The 21,109-nt window shown below is 33.3% G+C and overlaps 1 protein-coding gene across 1 annotated transcript in view; it reads right to left on the bottom strand.

The window, feature by feature from the left end:
- Positions 1-3,527: 3,527 nt before the first annotated feature.
- Positions 3,528-21,109, bottom strand: part of AP-1-2beta (adaptor protein complex 1/2, beta subunit) — a 52,373-nt gene continuing 34,791 nt past the window's right edge. The window contains exons 8-13 of the mRNA XM_072523007.1: positions 18,558-18,715; positions 16,908-17,076; positions 12,009-12,387; positions 11,623-11,832; positions 11,143-11,442; positions 3,528-3,961 (exon numbers count right to left, since the gene is read on the bottom strand). Of these exons, the coding sequence (XP_072379108.1) occupies positions 3,695-3,961; positions 11,143-11,442; positions 11,623-11,832; positions 12,009-12,387; positions 16,908-17,076; positions 18,558-18,715 (1,483 nt within the window). The 3' untranslated portion in view covers positions 3,528-3,694. The remainder of the gene's footprint in view (positions 3,962-11,142; positions 11,443-11,622; positions 11,833-12,008; positions 12,388-16,907; positions 17,077-18,557; positions 18,716-21,109) is intronic.

The raw sequence follows: 21,109 nt of genomic DNA, 5'->3' as shown, positions 1-21,109 counted from the left end.
CTTATATCTTCTCTTCAAGAGACTACCCCTATATCGATATACAGAAAGGTATTTTCCCTACCAACACTGGCCTGGCATAATCAAACTGATACCATACATACTTCGGACCATTTTCTTCTATTGTTGTTGGTTAAATAACTTTAGTTGGGAAACTGATGATGGGCTGAAAATTGTAGAGCACCAAACCTGTCCTCCAAGGTACAGTAAAACCAATTCTTTGAAATAAAATGTCTCTTTTAATAAAATTATTATTTAACCCTTAGTCTCCCGACGGTACTTTTAATTACCATCAAATTCTGGTACCCTTATATCTCAGGCATATTTAATAATAATTACCACATAAACTTGCACTCACAACCGTAGTTTTCAGCTGATGTTTAAAACTTCGAATGTTATTCAAACGATTTTGTTTTAAATACACGATAAGATTTGTAGGTACTCGAAAGCATCGTCCGCAATAAAAAACACTTTAAGATTATTGTAAAAATTGATGGCCAATAAAATAAGGCGAACTTAAAAGTACCATTAGGAAGTAAATGTCAAAAAAAATCTAAACGTCGTGGGAGACTAAGGGTTAAAAGGAGAATTCCGGTAGAAACAATAAATGGATTATTACTAAACACTGTTTAAAAATGCTTGTATTTTATATTATTTAGTACACCATTAAAATTTATTGTAAATGTGTAAATCGAGTATATAGTCTGTACATTTTAATTAAACATTTTAATTATGTGTATACCTCTTATTTAGTCTAAATGAAATAGAAGAGAAAGCATAAATCTATGTATGTTATATTTTTCAAATATAATTGTTTTTATAAATTGTTTTATTTATTTAAATTTATACAATAAGAATATGAAACAAGTTACGGCAATTTTTCACAAAGATGCATAAACTGTCGCACGAGTTTTTACAGGTAGAGTTGTTTCCAAACATGATGAAACTTGGAAATACGTATGCCCGAAAAAAGAATCCTTATTCGGAAATCCTTAATCCTTAATAATCGGAGACTTTGTTGTATTTTGACATTCTGCATTTACCACTGAAACAATATTAGATAAAGAAGCTTGGATATCAATTTTTCTTTCTAACTCAGCTATTTTTCTTTCTAAACTAGATTTTAAATCGTTTTGTTGTTGTTTTGTTGTAACTAAATCGGTTTTCATATCGTTCTGTTGTTCTTTCAATTTGTCTATTTTACTACACTTGAGTGCAAAATAATCGACTCAAAATTATTTTGCGAAAGTACGTCTCCTGCTCCAATCTAAAAAGTGTACATTTAAGAATATTTAGTGTACAATCATTAACCTCATTATTGAGTTTTAAAAAAGTTTTGTTTTTTAGTGAATCGGATGATCTATTACAAATAAATAATGCAATACGTAGAGAGGGGGTCAGAATTTGACTCATTGAAATCGACACGCTCCGATTTAATCCGTTCGGTTAACATCATACGCATCAATTTCCGTAACAACCCAATAATACATCAGTCACTTAAGTTCGAAACTGCTTAACAAATGGATACCACATTCGTCAAAGCACCTAGCAGTAACATTATTGATAGAAGGCCTAAGCCAGAGGGCCGTGGCAAATCGACTAAATTTAAGCCAATCTACTGTGTCCCGAGTGTATCGACAGTATCAAGATACTGGTAATTATGTCCACTGACAAGGAGGAGGCCGTAAACGAATAACAACGAAGAGAGATGATCGATTTGTTGTATCGAAATCCCTGAAAAATCGACATTTAACTGGTGCTAACGTAAAAGAAGAGCTTAGAGAGGTCCGAGGTGCGGTTATCAGCATTTGGACAGTCAAAAGAAGACTGAAGGCAGCCAACCTGACACCAAAAAGAGCAGCTACGGGTCCCAAGCTAACTGCAGCACAGAAGCAAAGGCGATTAGAATTTGCTCGGGAACATCTGGATTGGGACGACTTTTAATGGAGCCAGGTATTATTCTCCGACGACAGTAGGATCTGCCTACATGACAATGATATGAGACATTAAGTCTATAGAAGGCCAGGAGAGCGATTTGCTCTCTTGCAATGTTGTATACGAGAAATTGTGTCATTAGGAGGCGGTGCTTGTATGTTTTGGGAAGGTATTTCCATGGATGGTAAACCCAGTTGGTTTTCGTGCCTGGTGGGGGACGTAGAGGAGGTTTAACGGCAGATCGTTACATCAGAGACATTTTGGAAGAACATGTGGTTCCATAAGTGGGATTTATTAGTAATGCCTTTATTTTAATGCACGATAATGTTCAAATGCCATATTATACGAGTCACCACCACCTATCCGACTGAGACCGGTATACCTACAATAAATTGGCCTGGAGCATGTTTGAAATGAGATTAAACGAAGGGTCCGGGACAGAAATCATGCATCAAGGAGCATAACGGAATCGAGAGCTGGCCCTAAATGATGAATGGGGAGCAATGCATCAAGAATTTATTAAAAAAGTCATCCGATCCATGCGAAATCGATTGGAAAGTGTAATTAGGAGTAGGGGTGGTAATATCAAATAGTGAAAAATGAAGAAATTCAATTTGTAATTGATGATTTCTCTGTTCATAACGTCTTTCTTGCGTTAGTTCCAATGATGAATATTTAGGAAACTCTATTCGTATGGCATATTGTTTTTATAATACGTCTTCCAAATAATACAATAGCAGTTTTTGTAACGTCAATAATAAAGTTATTGTGTGCACATTATATCTATTTATTTTCATAATTCTTACATTGAAACAGAAGGTGTAATCTCAAATATTGTTTTTGAGTCGATTGTTTTGCACTCAAGTGTAGTAATTTGACTTACCTCAAACTTAAAATTCTCGTCGATTTGGAACTATTTATGTTCCAAGTATTGATTACAATACTTGTGTACAACTTTAACTCAATAGCAACTGTCAACTTGAAAGATCCAATTATAACTGGTATTTGAACTATCAACTACCTGTGTTTATTTAAATTTTCAAACGTCCCAGACTTTACTACACTTCGGGATTTTTCGATGACATATCGAACATTCTAGATTTTATTACTTCTTGTTTTTTGTCAAGGGAGTTTTTCTATATGGAATAAATCTTACATAACTGTCATAAATAATTGTCCTTCCTCCATTATTTCAATTTTTCTGGCAATATCACTTCTACGTATTTATTAAATAAAAGTTTATGCAAAATACACGTATGTGTAACACCAAGCTCTCGGACAGGATGTATCGCTTAACAATAACTTTTAACAGGTTCTAAATTTTACCATGATTTAATTCAAATGAATACAACAGGATGAGCTGCTTAGATACAATCGTAATACATATTACTATTACTATACACAATAAAAGTTTAGACGAATGTTTTTCGATTATTTGTCTTACATAATTTGTTCTTTACGATAGTATTGTACTAATAGGTCCTGAACTTCCTTTTCTTAATTTACATTTACAGATTTACTATTCTATACTTACTGTCCATCTCGTTTGATCTAATGGAATAATATACAGTTAAAACCAAATTGGTTAATAAAAATCGTTATATAACGTACATATTATTATATTTAATATAATTTACATTTAAAGTTCATTATATATTAGCTTATCACTGAAATACAGTACCATTAATTGGAATGATATTACACGAGTAAAGGATAAAATAATTTGTAAATTGTATAATTCTAAATAATGTCTAGAAAGAATCTAATTCTTCAAAATTGAATCATAAGCTTGGAAAACGTACGGTGCGACTTCTACAGATCTAGATTTCAAACTAAGTGTAGCTGTGGTTAATCCAGGCTGAAGTTTCAGTTCAAGTAAAACCCAGATATTATTCGTCAACTTCAGTGACTGATATAACATGTCTTGCCCTTCCACATTGCGTTTGGCGATAGTAAAGATGTTATTCAATGTCATTTTGCTAGAAACTCCATCGGTGTTCCCCTTAACATCATTAACAGTGTATTGGACCTAAATTGAACAAAAACAGTATTTTAGTCATATGAAATAACAACGTCATTTTACTTAAATCGAGAAAGGTATGAAGGGTATTTTTACAAGGTTTAAATAATATTTTTTCTGGCAGTTGGCAACAAAACTACATAGGAAATACCAAAATCTTAGCGATGTTCAAATTATTTTCGACCGTACTGTGTGAAATAGTGGTTTGAAATATCAGCAATTCGGCCAGTAGGAAATAAAACTATTTGCTCTATATCTTTCAATATTTTGTCAAGAGTTGGTGACTTCAGGAGAAAACTGCAAATTTATTAAAATTATTAAATGCTAACAAAGGCTGAATATTTCATTATTTACAACTTTAAAGAGTAGAAATTTAACATTTTTTAACATATCTGGATGATATTGATTTAATAATTTTTTGATTTTGATACATTGGTAGTTATGGTAGCTGTAATACATTTTATTTTAATAGAATGAAATCTTACATTAAATAATTTTCAGTAAATAGTTAAAGTAAACAAGAGACAGTATTACAGAAATTGTAAGGTGGAAAGATACAATTAATGTTAGAGAAATGAGAAAGGATCAGGAGCACGTTAAATTCATTTATAAAGTGTAATTGATTTTACGGAGTGAATATAAGACTGATATTCACAAATGGAATATAAAGGTAGAGCAACTAAAAGATTAAGTGAATAATGAGTTTGTTTTTTAACAGTTAGAAAATTTTATTATGTCATGTGATATTTAGAATATTGTAGCAGATATTAGTCAAATGTTGGTTGGTGTCAGTCTTATAATTGATAAATTCAGGAGTTTTGTTAATGTGTACCATCTCGAGGAAGAGACGGTTTTTATAATTGATAACTTGTTTTAAGATTTTTACATTATTAAAGTCAAATTTATGTGCTGCATTTAAGTGGTGACCTACTAAGGCACAAGCATTAGTTCAAGATTTCTTTTGTTGTCGTCACTTTTGTGTTGAGTGACACGTTGTCTTTGACCAATGTAAAAACTTTGACATTCTCCGCAATTTATTTGGTAAATTATGTTGCTCATTAATGAGTGGAGATTTAGCTCTTATTTCTGAGAACAACCTTGAATTTAGAAGTGGATTATTGTATTTAGTTAATTTGGTGTTCGGAAATGTTTTGAAAAGTGGGACAATTTGGTCTGTTAAATTTTGTATGTAAGGTAGTTTTTTATTTCTAGGATGATTAGAATATTAGTTAATAAATCTGTCGGATGCAGTATCTTTTTGATACCAATCTAATATTCTTTTGTTGTCATTTGTCCTTACGACTTTGGTATCTAAAAAAGGTATTTTAATTTTCATACTCGACAGTGATTGAATATGTTGATGAAGTTAATTAAAGCTTGTTTGTACTGTCTGAATATGGTTAAATGGTACACTGCATATAAGGTTATCAACAAATTTATATATAAATACCAGTGAGAACGGCAATTTTGAGATTCCAATGTCTATTAAATCTATCAATTACTCAGAATGTTTGTGTCGTGTTAACATTGTTAGCGCATTATAATAAGAATAAGTTCTCTTGCGGCAAGAATTGTAGAGACTTTAGAACATAGACAAAGTCATGTGAAAGTGTGCAATGAGTCTGCTGGCAGTACGAGAAGACTGGTCTGCTCACTTGAAGAGCTGGTTCAGTACAAGGCAGGACAACAGCTAGAGATGACCAGATTTAAATCCCATTAAATATATTTTGGACGAGATGAGGCCCCCAGAAATTCTTGAGAGTTTTGCAGTTAGTGCAGGAATGGAGTTCATTTAAATAAATATGGATATTAAAATATATAAATAAAAGAAATAAATAAAAATTAATCACCGAAATGTTTGTACGCGCAAAACTTCAAAACGATGACACCAAATTAGATAATTATTTTTTTGTTGTGTAAATTATTAACACAAGGTTTATGTATAAGATAATTTTCAAAAAAAATTGTACGGAAAGACGTAAAAAACAGTTTTTCTATTTTCCGCCATTTAAATGGTAATAAAGCTAATAGATGGCGCCATACTGTGATTAACAAAGGAAGCTATAACGATCAAAATAAATGGCAGTATTATGACTGTGCCGCAATACTGTGTGTATTGCGGCTCCAAATAATAACGATAAAATTTTAACATATCAGATGGGAAGATATGTCAGTGAGGCGTTTTGGAGAATCCCTTCATTTTCGACACACAACCGTCACCCAACTGTAGTTAATTTAGCTGTTCATCTGGTGAATATACAACGACTTTATTTCACGAGAGAAAACGCAATTCTAAGAACTCAACGACCACCAAACAACGTTGAAAAGTTAGCTTTTGTTAAAGGGAGTCTTGACAACATATATATTATTAAATATATTTTATGTCCAGCGATAAATCAGAAAGTGTTTATAAAATAAATTGGAATCAAATGGATTACAGTAAAATAAAGTAGGATAAAATAGAATAAAACAGAATCAAATAGAATCAAATAGCATAAAACAAAATAAAATAAAATAAATTAGAATAAAATAGAGTAAAATAAAATAAAACAAAATTAAGTGAAATAAAATAAAACTACAGCCCTAGATACTGCAGCCTTTAATACTCCGACAGCCGGTCAGTTTGATTCGTTAGATCCTTTTTTTGCATATTGATCTCTTTTTGCGTTGCCTTCAATTTCCTGATGCCCTAGTACCCAGACAAGCTCAACTTTGTTCCGGTCTCTCAGTTCATTCAGTTCTTTAATTCAGTCCGACACCAGACTGGACGTCACTTCCTGACACGCATGTGCACCTTTACTGTCAGACAATATATAGGAGCTCCTCTTTTTCAAGAGTTCTCTCAATATTTCCCTTTGTACATTGCAGTATCGCATGAATCTCCGCTTGAAAAACGGTACAGTTCCTCCCAAAGCAAAGTTTTCGCTAATTCTTGGATTATTCAAGTATATTGCTGCTTCCACGCCCTCTATAGTTTTGTATTCTCCCGTATACCATATCTTACCCTGTTGGTTTTGGTACTCTTTGTTTCTCCATACAATATATTCCAAGTGTGGATTGAATAGGACGCAAGACAAAGCTCCCGGATGATCGCCGAGAAAGAATCTGTCAAATGCCCTTGGACTTTTGCCCCACATTCAACATGTTTTTTTTTAGATTAGTTCAACCAATGTCCATAGTATGTCAAACTTTTCATTACTTTTTATAGCATGTCAAGGGCATAATGTCGAACTCATTACGGAAATCTATAAAGAGTTGATGTATTTCAACATTGGTCAATCCCACTTCACTAAAATTAGTCTTAAAATGAAGTTTGTTCTTCATATTTTCCGACTATTTTCCTTTGGTAGGTATATCAATTTTAACAGGATCTTGTATGATACATTAAATAGGGTAGTTTCCTCGGCAGTTGTCGCATTCCCTTGAGTCTCCATTTCTAAGTATGCATACCATTCATCTCGTATTTGTGTCTAATTTCAGATTTCAGTGAGCATTTGTTGTACTTTTCAATTAGGCTTTCCTACTTTGTTTACCACATCGACACAATATGTATACCTTAAATGTTTTGATTTAATTTGTGATGCCAAAAAACCAACGAATCGAATATAAGTGGCTAGGTAAGCTATGAAAATTACATGATAAATATATTGTTTATGTATAATAATAATGCTAAGTTTGATATTATGGAACATGTATCGGCACATAAAATATTATTGTACCAACCATCTGATTAAAAAATAAACAAAATGGCAATGCTACATACAGACACTTCATGGTTAAACTTATTATACGGGTTGTTAAAATTAGCAAAATACAACTACGAATACAGGGTTGTATTCTTACCATAGTCTAAAACATATCTGGATTGACGACACTCACAAAAAAAAAACAGAAAAATATTGAGTATTGCATAATTTAATTCGAGTTTATGGATGTTTTTAAGTGTTTGTGATCATTTGTTTGTATTTAAAATATTAGTAAGATATTTCAGTAAAAATTTCATCTATTATACACAGAACATGTTAGTCATTTTAATTACCCAAGGTGTTAGACAAGTTTAGAGAAAGACACATTGATTACACAATAGATAAATTTCGAAAAAGTATTAAAGGATAAGATCAATACAATGATAAAACTTTGTAAGACATGGTCCACACCTACTCTGTCATATGAATATGAAAGCTGGGTAAGATGCAAAGTGTTAACTCTATAATCTAAACTAGCGAAATGAGATTTCTCAAAAAAAAATGAAAGGCATTATAAAATTTGATAGACAGAGAAATGAAGGCATAATACAAAAACTGAATACCTACTCGATCAATGAGAAAAACTGAGTGTTTTACAAGATGTGACCAATTGTTAACGGTGTCCGATTTGACACCCTATATGTTTGTAAATAATAAAATTGCCAAAATTTTATCTCCTGAAAATTTTTATGTATAAAATAATATTTAATATACAAGGTGATTCAAAAGAGTGTTAAGAACCGATGTTGAAATAAAGCAAAAAGATGGTATGAGTACTTTAGAAAGTTACTAAATGAAGAACACCTTCAATGAAAAGAGAGACAGAGGATGCGGAATCTTAAATGAGAATGTAATACCGGGGATAGAGAGAAATAGGGTTGTCGAGTCGTTAAATGGGATGAAGAATGGTAAGGCAGTAGATCCTAATGGAATACCTGTGGAGGTTTGGAAGGAGGGGTAGGATATATAATAAATAGGATATATGAGGAAGAAAGGATGCCCAATGCATGGAGAGAGTGTGTGATAGTATCATTGTATAAATATAAATCTAGGGGACATTCAGGACTGTAAAAACTATAGAGGAATAAAGTTAATGTCGCACACAATAAAAATTTGGTAGAAAAGTGTGGAGCGAACGTTAAGGAGAAAGAAGTCCATAGGAGAAGAACAGTTTGTGTTTATGCAAGAAAGGATGACAACAGATGCCTTATTTGAATTGGCACAATTGATAGAGAAATACAAAGAGAAGAAAAGAGAGCTGCATTTGGTCGTAATAGATTTTGAGAAGGCGTATGACACAGTTCCTAGGCAAGAACTATGAAGATGTATGAGAGAGAAATGGGTTCCTGAGAAGGACGTAAGACTCGTGGAGGATATGTATGAGGGAGCGCATACCAATGTAAAGGTTTGTCTCTGATTGGGGAGCTCCTTGATCGATGCTCTTTGTTGATGATATCGTGTTGTATATGAGGGTCAAGATATGTTGGAGAAGAAGTTGGAGGGTAGGAGAACGGCTGTTGAAGAGGGAGTACTTAAGATGAGCAGGTCGAAAACTAAGTATACGTGATTGGGAGGAACAGGAATGGTTGGGGACATAGAATTGCTTGGGGAAAAACTACAAAGAGTAGAAAAATTTAAATACCTTGGCTCCTACATAACGGAAAATGGGACACTAGATCGAGAAATTGCCCATAGTATAGAAGGGTTAAAAGGAAAGATATACAAGAGTGTGGTGAGACCTGCGTTGGTGTACGGCGGTGTAGTATGGCCTGTAAGAAGATTCAAGAAAAAAAGATGGAGGTGGCAGAAATAAGAATGTTACGGTGGATGTTGGGTAAAAGTAGAATGGACAGAATCAGGAACGATTCAATTAGGGAAAGCCGTGATGACTATGGTCTCAAAAAAGATTCGAGAACAAAGACTGCAATGGTTTGGTCAGTCAGAAGTAGAAATGAAAACTATGTGAGACCAAGGATAGAACTGTTAGAAGTTGATGGAAAATGAGGTAGAGAAGATCCGAGGAGAAGATGGAAGGACTGTGTGGCAGGAGATTTGAGAGACAAAGGTTTAGGTGAAGAAGGCACGATAGACAGGAATAAGTGGCGAATAAGAGTAAGGAACAGCGACCCCTGAAAAGGGAAAAGCTGAGGAGGAAGAAGTAGAAGATACAAGGTGATTCAAAACGCAAACTTAAATATCTCCCAACTTTCTTAAATGATCTCTCACTCTATATATAACGGCGTTATTAGAAAAAACTTAATTGTTCTTTAAGTTTTGTTAACTACTTCCTATATATAAATTTAACAGTTATTGATATATTTACGACCTGAAGCGTTTTAGCAATAACTGGGTGCAAACCACACAAGACAGAGACAGATGGAAAGAGCTGAAGGATACCTATGTCCAACAGTGGACACGTACAGGTTGATGAAGGTGATGATGATGAAATATTTAGCTTTAAATGTTTTTATTATGAATTTGATTATTATTGTATATCGTGCTACGAAAATTATATCCCAAAAAAATATCACAAGACCTGGTTGAATCCTTCCGTAGTTTGGTATATAGTATGTTTATTATTCCTTGAATTTTCTACTGATATTGAGCTTTCTCCATGGTAACGGTTGCATTGCCCTTGTCTGCTGGTAGGATTATTATAGACTATTCTTCTTTCTAGGATTTAATAGCTTTAAGCTCTGCCTTGCTCAAATTGTGTTTCTATTTTGTACACTTTTCTAATTTTATTTTACAGAATAGTCTGTAATCTTTGTTTTCTTCTGGTGGTTAATATTGACAGTCTTTTTCAACAAGGCTGATTATATTTAGATTTGAAACTGATCGACGGGTTACAGCCAAATCTAGACCTTTTGAGGGCATTAAATTCACATAGTGTATATGATGCTACCATCATACAGTCAGAATTGGATACCATGTAGGATACAGAATCTTCGATACTTACAACTGCCTATTCTGTTGAGAATGATTTTTGGACTAAAAGTCAAAACATCAAACATATTGTAATTTTAATTACAATTATTGTGGTTTATTTATAAAAAAAATATGAGTGGTTTATTTATAAAAAAATATGAAATATTCAATGTAAAACATGCCACAAGAAAATACATTCAGAATCATCAGAATGATTTTGGATGGCAATAATTTAAAATATAATCTCTAAACCACGTAGAAAAGATAAAAATAGAGGGCAGTAATAAAGAGCTAGGATTTGAAGATATGCAAGTTGGGCCGTATACTTCATTTGATACTTTTGTGTAAATTCACGCACCAGTACCACGGCAGACGAATGTAAATAGCTAATAGTCTCCGAAGTTATGTCCATCTCCGATCTATACCAAATAAAATGACAAAACCATCCATAAACTCAGTGTACTATATAATTAAAGAATTTATATTTAATATTTTACAGAATACGTCAAAAATTACCTCATTAGCTGCCGGAATATCTCTCCAAGTAGTAAGGAAAACCCTCTTATCCAAAGTGCCGTCTTCGGTAAACAGAATCTGAATGGGAATTTGGCAGGCGTAATAGAAGATGTCGACGTTGTTTTTAATTGCCACTTGGAGAGTGGTGAGTGGATCCATACGTTGTACTGGTCCAGTAGTAGCCAACGCTAAATTATATTCCAAGCTCTGTCCAGGCTGAAGGGCAGGTACAGTGAGTGGTGAACCGGGAACTATGCCGAAGCTGTTTTTGTTAAATTGAATAGCAAAGGCAGACATCGCCTGAAAGTTCAGAAACATACATGCAAAACAAAGGTTCAATATTTTAGCTTATAAAATAAATTATATCACATACAGAAGTTTTTTGTAAACGTAATTTCCATTGAGTTTGATAATAAAATTATTAGTAATCTATGAATGTAATAAAAATATAGAAGATTTAAAATTACATAACGATGTTACCTGCATGGCTTTGTTGGTGAATGTCAAATCCATAGACATCTGTCCGGCTCTTCTTGAAAACGCTCCATGTATTTCCAATCCTTTTCCTTTTTCAGCCGGTAACCATATAGTTTTGGGTGGGGTATACATGGTAGGAGCAGTTGGTATTCCAAAAATGTCACCAAGAAGTCCCGTAGTTGTGGGAGGTGCAGGGGTGGTACCAATATCCAACTGTATAAACGTAAAATATGTAAGTATGTAACAAAATTTATTTTTAAGTAAACATCAAAAATCATTACAACAAAGACTACAAACGATAGAGTATAGCACGAGTCCTATAAGTATATTTCTAGATTGTTATAAAACTAAATTTAAAAATTAATAAAGCAGCTATTTCATAAGCTTACCAAAGAATCCAATCCTCCACCTAAGAGATCTACATTACTGGCTGGTACAGCTGGTTGTGCAATCGGAGGAGCTGGAGCATTAAGATCCATTGAGAGTAAGTCACCAATAAGACTCTCTTGATTAGGAATAACAGTTGGTTCTGGAGCGCTACTTGTTTCTTCGGCAGATCCTTGTCTAGCTGGCAAAGACTTTCGAATACCTGCAGACCTTCCTTCGACAAAGGCAGTTGGAGGTTTATGATAAACACTGGCGAGGGAAGATATATGGCAGATCAGTTCGTCAAGAAGTGTAGGTTCTAGTAAGTCAGTTTCTTCAGAAATCAGAGGTTTGTCGGCAAGAACTACTTCTTTGGCTGCTGCAGGATCGGTACTTAATAACCTATGTGCAACAAATTTAAATAAGAGATAGAATAATCGAAAATAAATAAATACATTATAATGCAAAAAACATCATTCTTCTCTGAGTCTTCTCCTAGGTTGTTTTCAACCATCATTGATATTCATCCCTGTCTTAATAGTACGAGATCCCACTGCAAAATCACAACGTTCATAACGTAGTTAATCAAACTCATATGTTTACATACATTTAAGAACAGGAGAATACATTGATAACAGGGTGCCAGTCAAGAAGTGGCCGAAAATAGTTTTAATTAAATTAATGGAAATTGATGTTTGAAAAAAAAATCGCTCATTTATTTTTTAAATAAAATATCATCCTTATCATAGCAATGCATGTAAAGAATTTGAAAAGCTATGGGTGCCGTTGCCTAATCCGTCGCAACTGCTCCTCAGCCAGGTATAAACAGATAATATTTTGGTGAAGGGTTAAATCTTGGACCAGTAACGAAAGAAATATGTAAAGTATGGGCAAATCATGGCAGAACCAAAAATAATGGAGAAAATTTATCAAAAGTGGAGAAAATTTACCAACCCGCAGTTGGATAACAAAGAAAAAACTATTGTGAAGTTATAAAGGAAGGTCGGATACTTTTAGGACATAAATTTTGTATGTTGTCTATCTAGACATTTAAAAAAATATATATATAAGTCAAACTGGCAACAGATGTATGTTCTCAAAAAACTTGATAGTGTGTAAATTTTTTTATTAAAATCAGCTAAGTACTTTCAGCATGTCACATACTATCGTCAGAGCTTCGTCTTATAGGAGGTTACAAATACCTCATGGAAAAGTAACTGTTCACACAAAACACAATAAAAACATTAGAAAGCCAACGCCTCTGTTATAAGGGAGAAAACCCTTTTAAAAATTGTAAAAATCACATTTAAAAGGTGCATGGTATATTAATGCCTGCCTCGTTGAATCGAGGAAAACAGCTGTAAAACCAATGACTGTCAGCATAAAGCAGCGATTGGTATACCAAGCACATCAGCTGCCCCAAGTAGAAACACTGTATATCCATTTTTTTTCAAAATCACTTTTATCGCATTTTTTGGATAAAGGGTGTTATTACCTGCCAGTTACGAAGGAATAAAAAAAAAAGAGTAGAACCACAATTTATGGTTGTTATGAAACTCTGTATATCACATTCAATTTTCACTTTACCAATTTAAAACACATTATATCCATATTCCCAAATATAAACACTGTATATACGATACGGGGATATACAGTGTTTTAATTTAGTTTTGGAATTTACAGCGATTTACAGTGAGAATCATAGAGTTTACATTCGCCAAGACCGTTGAAGTTAAAATTAACAAAAACAAATTTAGTGGTTTGTTAGTTTGTGTTAAGTGAAGAACAAATTTGTCTGTATAAATTATAGTTTATTGCATTAGTTATTCAAAATAGACTTTTAAATTTCTGATGTTACTGATTAGTTTTCAAATATGAATAAAAATACAAGAATTTAGTTAATACTAGACATGTATCGAAATCAGAACAAGAACGACTGAGGGAGAATCATCCACAAATGATACTCAAATGTGGTAAAAGATTTTTTAGAGATAATATAGAACTTTATTCTCATTATTGTTTTGGTTTTAGGGACGAGCAATCGATTTATCTCAAAGTTGATAGCAATAATGGTTACCCTCAAGAGATTGATGAAATGCTTAGAGTGATTTAGAGCTTTCATCTTCAGATGAAGATAGTGATGATAGCATTACCGACCCAGATTACCAACCTGACTCGAAGCCTGGAAACGTGACTGATCATTCAGATTTGACATTTGAAAGCCAAGTTACTAAAAAAAGGAGACACATGTCAGCTATACAAAAAAGTAGAGATAACAAAAATTAACATCCCATTTTTCCTAGATGCACCGCGAAGTGTCAGATGTCTTGTTCGCAATTCAGCGAAGAATGCCGAGCAGATATTTGGAATGCATATTGGAACGCAGATTATACAACTCGAAGGCTGTGGCTTGCAGAATGTGTTTCATTTGGTTATACCAGTGATTCGGTTATCAATGAATTATCATATTGTTCTGAAGCTATTTTCTTGTAGCATTTTAAAGTAATTACTATTTAAATGGGAATAAGCCACAATTAAAGGTTAAAGTACGTTTATTGAAGTTTCAATTTCCACTTCGAAAATCGTTCTCAAAATACAAACATTAGTAAATTAAACAAATTTTGTTTTTTTGTTGATCTTCGTAAAAATTTGATTGAATTTTGACAATGTGCCAGTTTCTTGTATAGAATTTCCAATCTCCGAAAATTTTGAATAACGCTGGGCCCATAACGTTTTCTTAATATTGTTTTGAAGCTATTTTCTTATGGGATTTTAAAGTAATTACTATTTAAATGGGAATAAGCCACAATTAAAGGTTAAAGTACGTTTATTGGCGTTTCAGTTTTCAAAAAACAAAATTTGTTTAATTTACTAATGTTTGTATTTTGAGAACGATTTCCGAAGTGGAAAGTGAAACGTCAATAAACGTACTTTAACCTTTAATTGTGGCTTATTCCCATTTAAATAGAATTATCATGTTATCAAAAAGGAGCCGCTTAATGCATAGGAAAAGGGAAATCGAGGTAAAAAATCCAGTAATGTCTGTGACAGGGATCTAATAGTAAATCATATAAACTCTTATAATCGCCGAAAAAATGCTCCTTTCACTAGATATTTGCCGTCAAGTTTAACAGTTGCTTCAATGTTTAATAACTTGTATGTAAATGTAAAATTGAAACTTACAGAAGAATGATGAAGACAATAAAAATATCTTTAAACATGCCTTAAATAGATTCATGCTCTGACTGTTTAGAATACAAAAACTTTGTAGAAGTAACCAGCACATGCATAGATAATTCGGTTGTATCTTCTACCAAAAAAGCTCAATGGGAGGCACACAAAAAGAAAGCAGATGATGCTAATAGATATTACAAAATTGATGCAGAATTACCAGAAACTACTAAAACTAAGTTTCTTTTGACTTGCAAAAAGTATTATTGTTACTAATTATGCCAAGAAATAAAGATGTCGTTTAGTTGTTTTTAATGAAGTCTTCGATTGTTTAAAAAAGAAATCAAACTCCAACTATTCAGTGGTTTGGCATGAAGCATTTGGCGGTCGTCATGCTTCTAATATCATCGATGCAATATATGCTTTAATTAAAGAAGAGCGTGATACGAACAATTTTGTTTTTTGGGCAGATAAATGCAGTGCCCAAAATAAAAACGTATTTGTTTACTGCAGTAGCGATTATGGTAAATAATGATACCCATACCTCTCACGTAAATAACATAACATTCAAATATCTTACCAAAGGTCATACACACATGACTGCTGATGGTGCTCATGGCAACATTGAGCAACAAATTAAAAAAGCACGAGATGCAATTGACTTTCAAGATTTATTGTCTGTTATGAGACAATCACGAACAAGTTTAAATGTACTTCAAGTACAAACTTCGTTCGAATGGCCAAAAAAGAATCGGCAGCCTCGAAAGGGAGATGAAAATGATCATTTGAAAACATTTTTAATACATCCCATAGTAGAAACTTTCACGAGGCTCTAGCTCCCTTAAATTCAAAACCAACTTCAAAGATGAAAACTATCAGGATCTTAAATTACTGCAAGTTAAGTTCGTGGTGTCAAATTTTCCGCAAAATACCAACGTACGAGGTATACGTAAAAGCAAAAACGATGAAATAATACAGAAACTTATTCCTTTGATGCCTGAGAACAGATCGTTTTGGCTTAATTTGTCGGTCTCCGAGACAGTGGTGGACGATCTCCTCCATAACCGTGAATTGCAGCAATTACAGGACAATGGCCATCAAAATGTTTTTAAACCAATTTTTTTATATATTTGTTAAATTAACAAATTGGGATATTTTATTTTATAGTTTTAGGTTTTCCCAAATAAAAACACTGCATGTGTTCAAAACCTAGTCAGAAAATAAAATACAGACATAAAAATATACTAACAAACAAGAGTATTTTATGCTATATTAATGTGTGTTCACTTTTATTTAAAACAAAATAGAAATTTGAAAAGTTGAAACCTTCACGTTTCTTGCTCTAGTGAACAGTTTTCGAATTGGCGCTTACAGTGTTTCTATTTAGGACAGCTGACCTTTTAAATGTGATTTTTACAACTTTTAAAGGGGTGTTCACCCTTCTAACAGGGGCGTTGGCCTTATAATGTTTTTATTGTGTTTTGTATCGACAATTACTTTTCCATGAGGTATTTGTAGCCTCCTATAAGATTAAAGCTCTGAAGATTGCATGTGATATGCTGAAACTACTTAGCTGATTCTATTAAAAAATATTACATACTATCAAGGTTTTTGAGAACATATACCTGTTGCCAGTTTGATCTATATTTTAGAAGTGTGTACAAATCATATAGTCTTTTTCAAAAAAAAAATAACATGTAGCCGTCTACATTTCAATTACAAATTAAATATTAATAATAACATTAACAAACCTCCAATAAATAAAACCACGATCTCTTAGATCTGGGTTATCAGAATCCTGTGTAGCTAAGCTTAATACATGCTGAACTAAGCCTTGTGTATGTTGAGGCCGCTTCAAAAACAGTTTTACAACAGCTGTTAATAATTGCAACTGAACTTGAGCGTTTTCATCTCCAAAACCTACAAGTAAATAAAACGTTAAATATTTTAACAGTAATACGAAAAAAAAAAGAAATATATGGTTACAGAAAAATAAATAAAAAGAAATTAGATGATAGGTTGGTGTTAACGAAATTATCTAATATATTTATATATTAAATATTTATATATAAAAAATATTTATAAATTAAAGTGCAGAACATAAAGATTTAGCTGCTTATATAATCACAAACACAATCACAAATTTATATATAAAAAAATGTATATTAAAAAGCAGAACATAAAGATTTAGCTGCTTATATAATCACAAACTGGCATAAAGAAAACTCAATGTAAAAAGGGAACGTATCAAGAAAAAACAGATAAATAACTGTTAAAGTTATTAATCAGAAGATATTTGGGGAAAGGTCAACTATAACGAAAGAACTTTGATCAGATAAAAGGCATATATCGAGCACAGTTTAATTAAATCTTGCCCAAGTACTTTCGATCCCTAGATCATCTTCAGGGGCATTTCGTCAATTGTGGCCTATCCGGCAAGAACAAGATGTCATAAACATATAATTGTACATTACACTACACTACAAATGGACAAACAAACACTTTAAAATAATTTAAGGAAGGCTACATTACTTGAAGAAGTCGGAGACAGAATCTGTCTCCGACTTCTTCAAGTAATGTAGCCTTCCTTAAATTATTTTAAAGTGTTTGTTTGTCCATTTGTAGTGTAGTGTAATGTACAATTATATGTTTATGACATCTTGTTCTTGCCGGATAGGCCACAATTGACGAAATGCCCCTGAAGATGATCTAGGGATCGAAAGTACTTGGGCAAGATTTAATTAAACTGTGCTCGATATATGCCTTTTATCTGATCAAAGTTCATTTATTCGAGCATTCAACCTTATATTTATTTATAACGAAAGAGTTAAAATGGGCAAAAAAATTAACGAGAATAAATTGAAGAGAACAAAAAATTAAAAGACAGACAAAAGGTAACTAAATAATATATTTCGAAAGCAGATTCACAGGATTAGAAAACAAAAACAAAAATAAGAAAAAGAAGAAATATATAAGCGTCGAAAGTGCATATTTATGTAAAAATTGGATAAAATACTCCAAGAAATATAGAATAAAAATACACATTGATACATCTAGAATGTACCATACTGTACCATAAAAGCTATAGGAAATAAAATTGTATATATAAAGATTCAAAGAAACGACTTCTTATTTCAATATACAAAAATGGAAAATAAAAACTGTTGAAAACTTAAAGAGTGGATCAAATATAGACCACATTAAATACACGCCATTATTGGTACAAAACTAGACAAAATAACAAAGCAACTTTTGGAATTCGTGTGAAATCTAAAAAAGTCAAGGAAATAGAAGCAGTCCAAGAAGGAACATAAGGATGGACCAAATATATAAATATTTCCATAAGTGGCATTTTGTATAGATATAAATAATAAATCACTGTAATAAGTTTCATATTATACCTTCCAGGAAACTATCCAATAACTCATCCGCATTGTCAATTCTTTCTGCATATTCTCCAATAATCCATACCATACTGGCCCTCGCTTCGGGCTCATCAAGAGTATCCAAATTTTCACATAGTGTACTGATAATACTTTCATACTTATTGGGATATTTTCTGTAATCATAAAAATCAAAAGTGACTTTAAAATCAATATTTCTTGCTATATTCTTGATATATTCGCTATGTGCAAGTTCGGACGATTGACACCTAGTATCATAAATCAGCGAAACTATTAGCACTTTTAATATATGACTCTGCAGTATGTGAACTGCAAATAAAATGGCCTTAACTTGTTTATTTATATATATATATATATATATATATATATATAAGGTTCTTGAACTCCTAAGTGGAGCATAGAGCTTCAGTGAAAACGCGCCATCGGGTTCTATTTTGCGCTAAGGCCTTCACCTCATTCCAAGACTTTCCTTGGCCTCTTATCTCGTCCATGATGGATCTTCTCCAAGTTTGTACTGGGCGACCTCTTTTTCTTTTCCCTTGGAAATTCCACTCTAGGGCAGTCTTTGCGATACTGCAACTATTTTTTCGGAGTGTGTGACCGATCCAACCCCACTTTCTGGACTTAATTTTATTTTGTACCCTCTTTTGTTCGGTCAGGTGTAGCAGATCGTCGTTTCTGATGGTGTTAGGCCAGAATATACGAACAATTCTTCGTAGACATTTGTTAACAAAGACCTGCAGTTTGTCTGTGAGGGTGTTTGTCACTTTCCAGGTTTCACATCCGTAGAGTAGAACAGACATGACATTTGATCGGAATATTCGGATCTTTGTCCTTGTAGTATACTCGCCAGATTTCCAAACAGGGTTGAGCGTGCTGAAAGCTTGTTGGGCTTTTCGTATCCTCATACGAATATCGTCTTCTGTACCTCCGTTTTCTGTTATGACACTTCCAAGATACGTAAAGTTTTCCACATTTTCAATCTGCATATTGTCGATAGTAAATAGCGTGTTGTTCCTTGCATTTATTTTCATGGACTTGGTTTTACTAATATTGATTTTCAAACCTATTTTATTGGCTTCAGTGGAAAGTGTTTCCAATTGGTAAGCCATATCTTGGAACCTTTGACCTAATAGACAGATATCGTCCGCGTATTCTAGATCGCTTAGGCGTGTGGTTAACGTCCATTGTATCCCTCTTGTGTCAGAGTCTAGTTTGGAGAGAACATAGTCTATAGCTATGTTAAAAAGAAACGGAGAAAGCACGCATCCCTGTCTAACTCCAGTAAGTACGTTGAATTCGTCACTGTTTATCCCATTGTGTGTCACGCTGCATTTCGCATCAGTATATAGTGACTTTATAATAGAAATTATTTTTTGCGGGATGTTTCTTAGCTCTAAAACTTTCCATAAAGCAGCGTGTGACAAGCTATCAAAGGCACGTTCAAAATCAACAAAAACCATGTATAGGGGTGTGTTCCATTCAACCGATTGTTCCACTATTACCCTCACAGTATTAATGTGGTCTATGCAGGAGGATTCTGGTCTAAAGCCTGCTTGATTAGCTCGAAACTCAACGTTGTTTGTTATTCTTTTCAGTATGATGGTCGCGAAAATTTTATTTATGACAGTAAGCAAGGTTATTCCTCTCCAATTTTTGCACAGTGTGAGGTGCCTTTTTTTGGAAGCTTGATAATGTTACCTTTTTTCCAGCCCGCTGGAATGTGGTTTGTTTCCCACACCTCTCGGATTATGGGGAGCAAAATTTCAGCAGTTAGATGCGGATCAGCTTTAAGTATTTCAGCAGCAATGTTATCGATTCCCGGTGACTTGTTGTTTCTCAGAGATTTGATAGCTGCTATTATCTCCGTTTTGGAAGGGGCCTCGCAAGAAATATGTAAGTCTATATTCTGCGGGTTTTCGACAATTTCGTCTGCGTTATCTCTGGAAATACCTAGCATCTCCTGAAAATGCTCTTTCCATCTCTCTACTTGATCATCTGTTGTAGTAAGTAATTCGCCTGTTTTGGATCTTACAATGTTCGAACAGTTTGATCCTTTTTGTGTTAGTCGTCTAGTAATTTGGTAAAGCTCCCTAGTTCTGTTGTGTTGTGCAGCTGTTTCTGCTTGTTTTGCAAGTTCTTCAGCCCACCTTCTTTTGTCTCTTCTTGCTTTTCTTTTAACTGATTTATTTATTGTTTGATATTCGTGTTGTCGGTGTGCTCTTCTTTCTACAGTTCTTGCTTGCAGGATATCTTTTTTTCGTTGTTTTCTTTCCTCGATAAGATTCCATGTTTCATCTGATATCCATTCCTTTCTATCTTTCTCTTTTTTACCCAGTTTGTCTTCAGCTATTTCTGTCAAAACATCTGCGAAATCTTCCCAGCTATTTATTTCACGTTCTCTTGTTTTGAGTTGAAGTTCCTCTCTAAACATATGTCTTCCTGGGACCGTTTTTAGTTTATCTAGATTGTATGTTGGTCTCTTGGTGTTTCGCGTGGTTTTGTTTTTTGCCATCTTGATTTTAATGGTACCAATTACGAGATGATGG

This window comes from Diabrotica undecimpunctata, chromosome 2 (assembly GCF_040954645.1).
Source record: "Diabrotica undecimpunctata isolate CICGRU chromosome 2, icDiaUnde3, whole genome shotgun sequence".
NCBI lineage: Eukaryota > Metazoa > Arthropoda > Insecta > Coleoptera > Chrysomelidae > Diabrotica > Diabrotica undecimpunctata.
The sequence above is the reverse complement of the archived record's forward strand: the minus strand, read 5'-3'. Positions and strand labels throughout refer to the sequence as shown.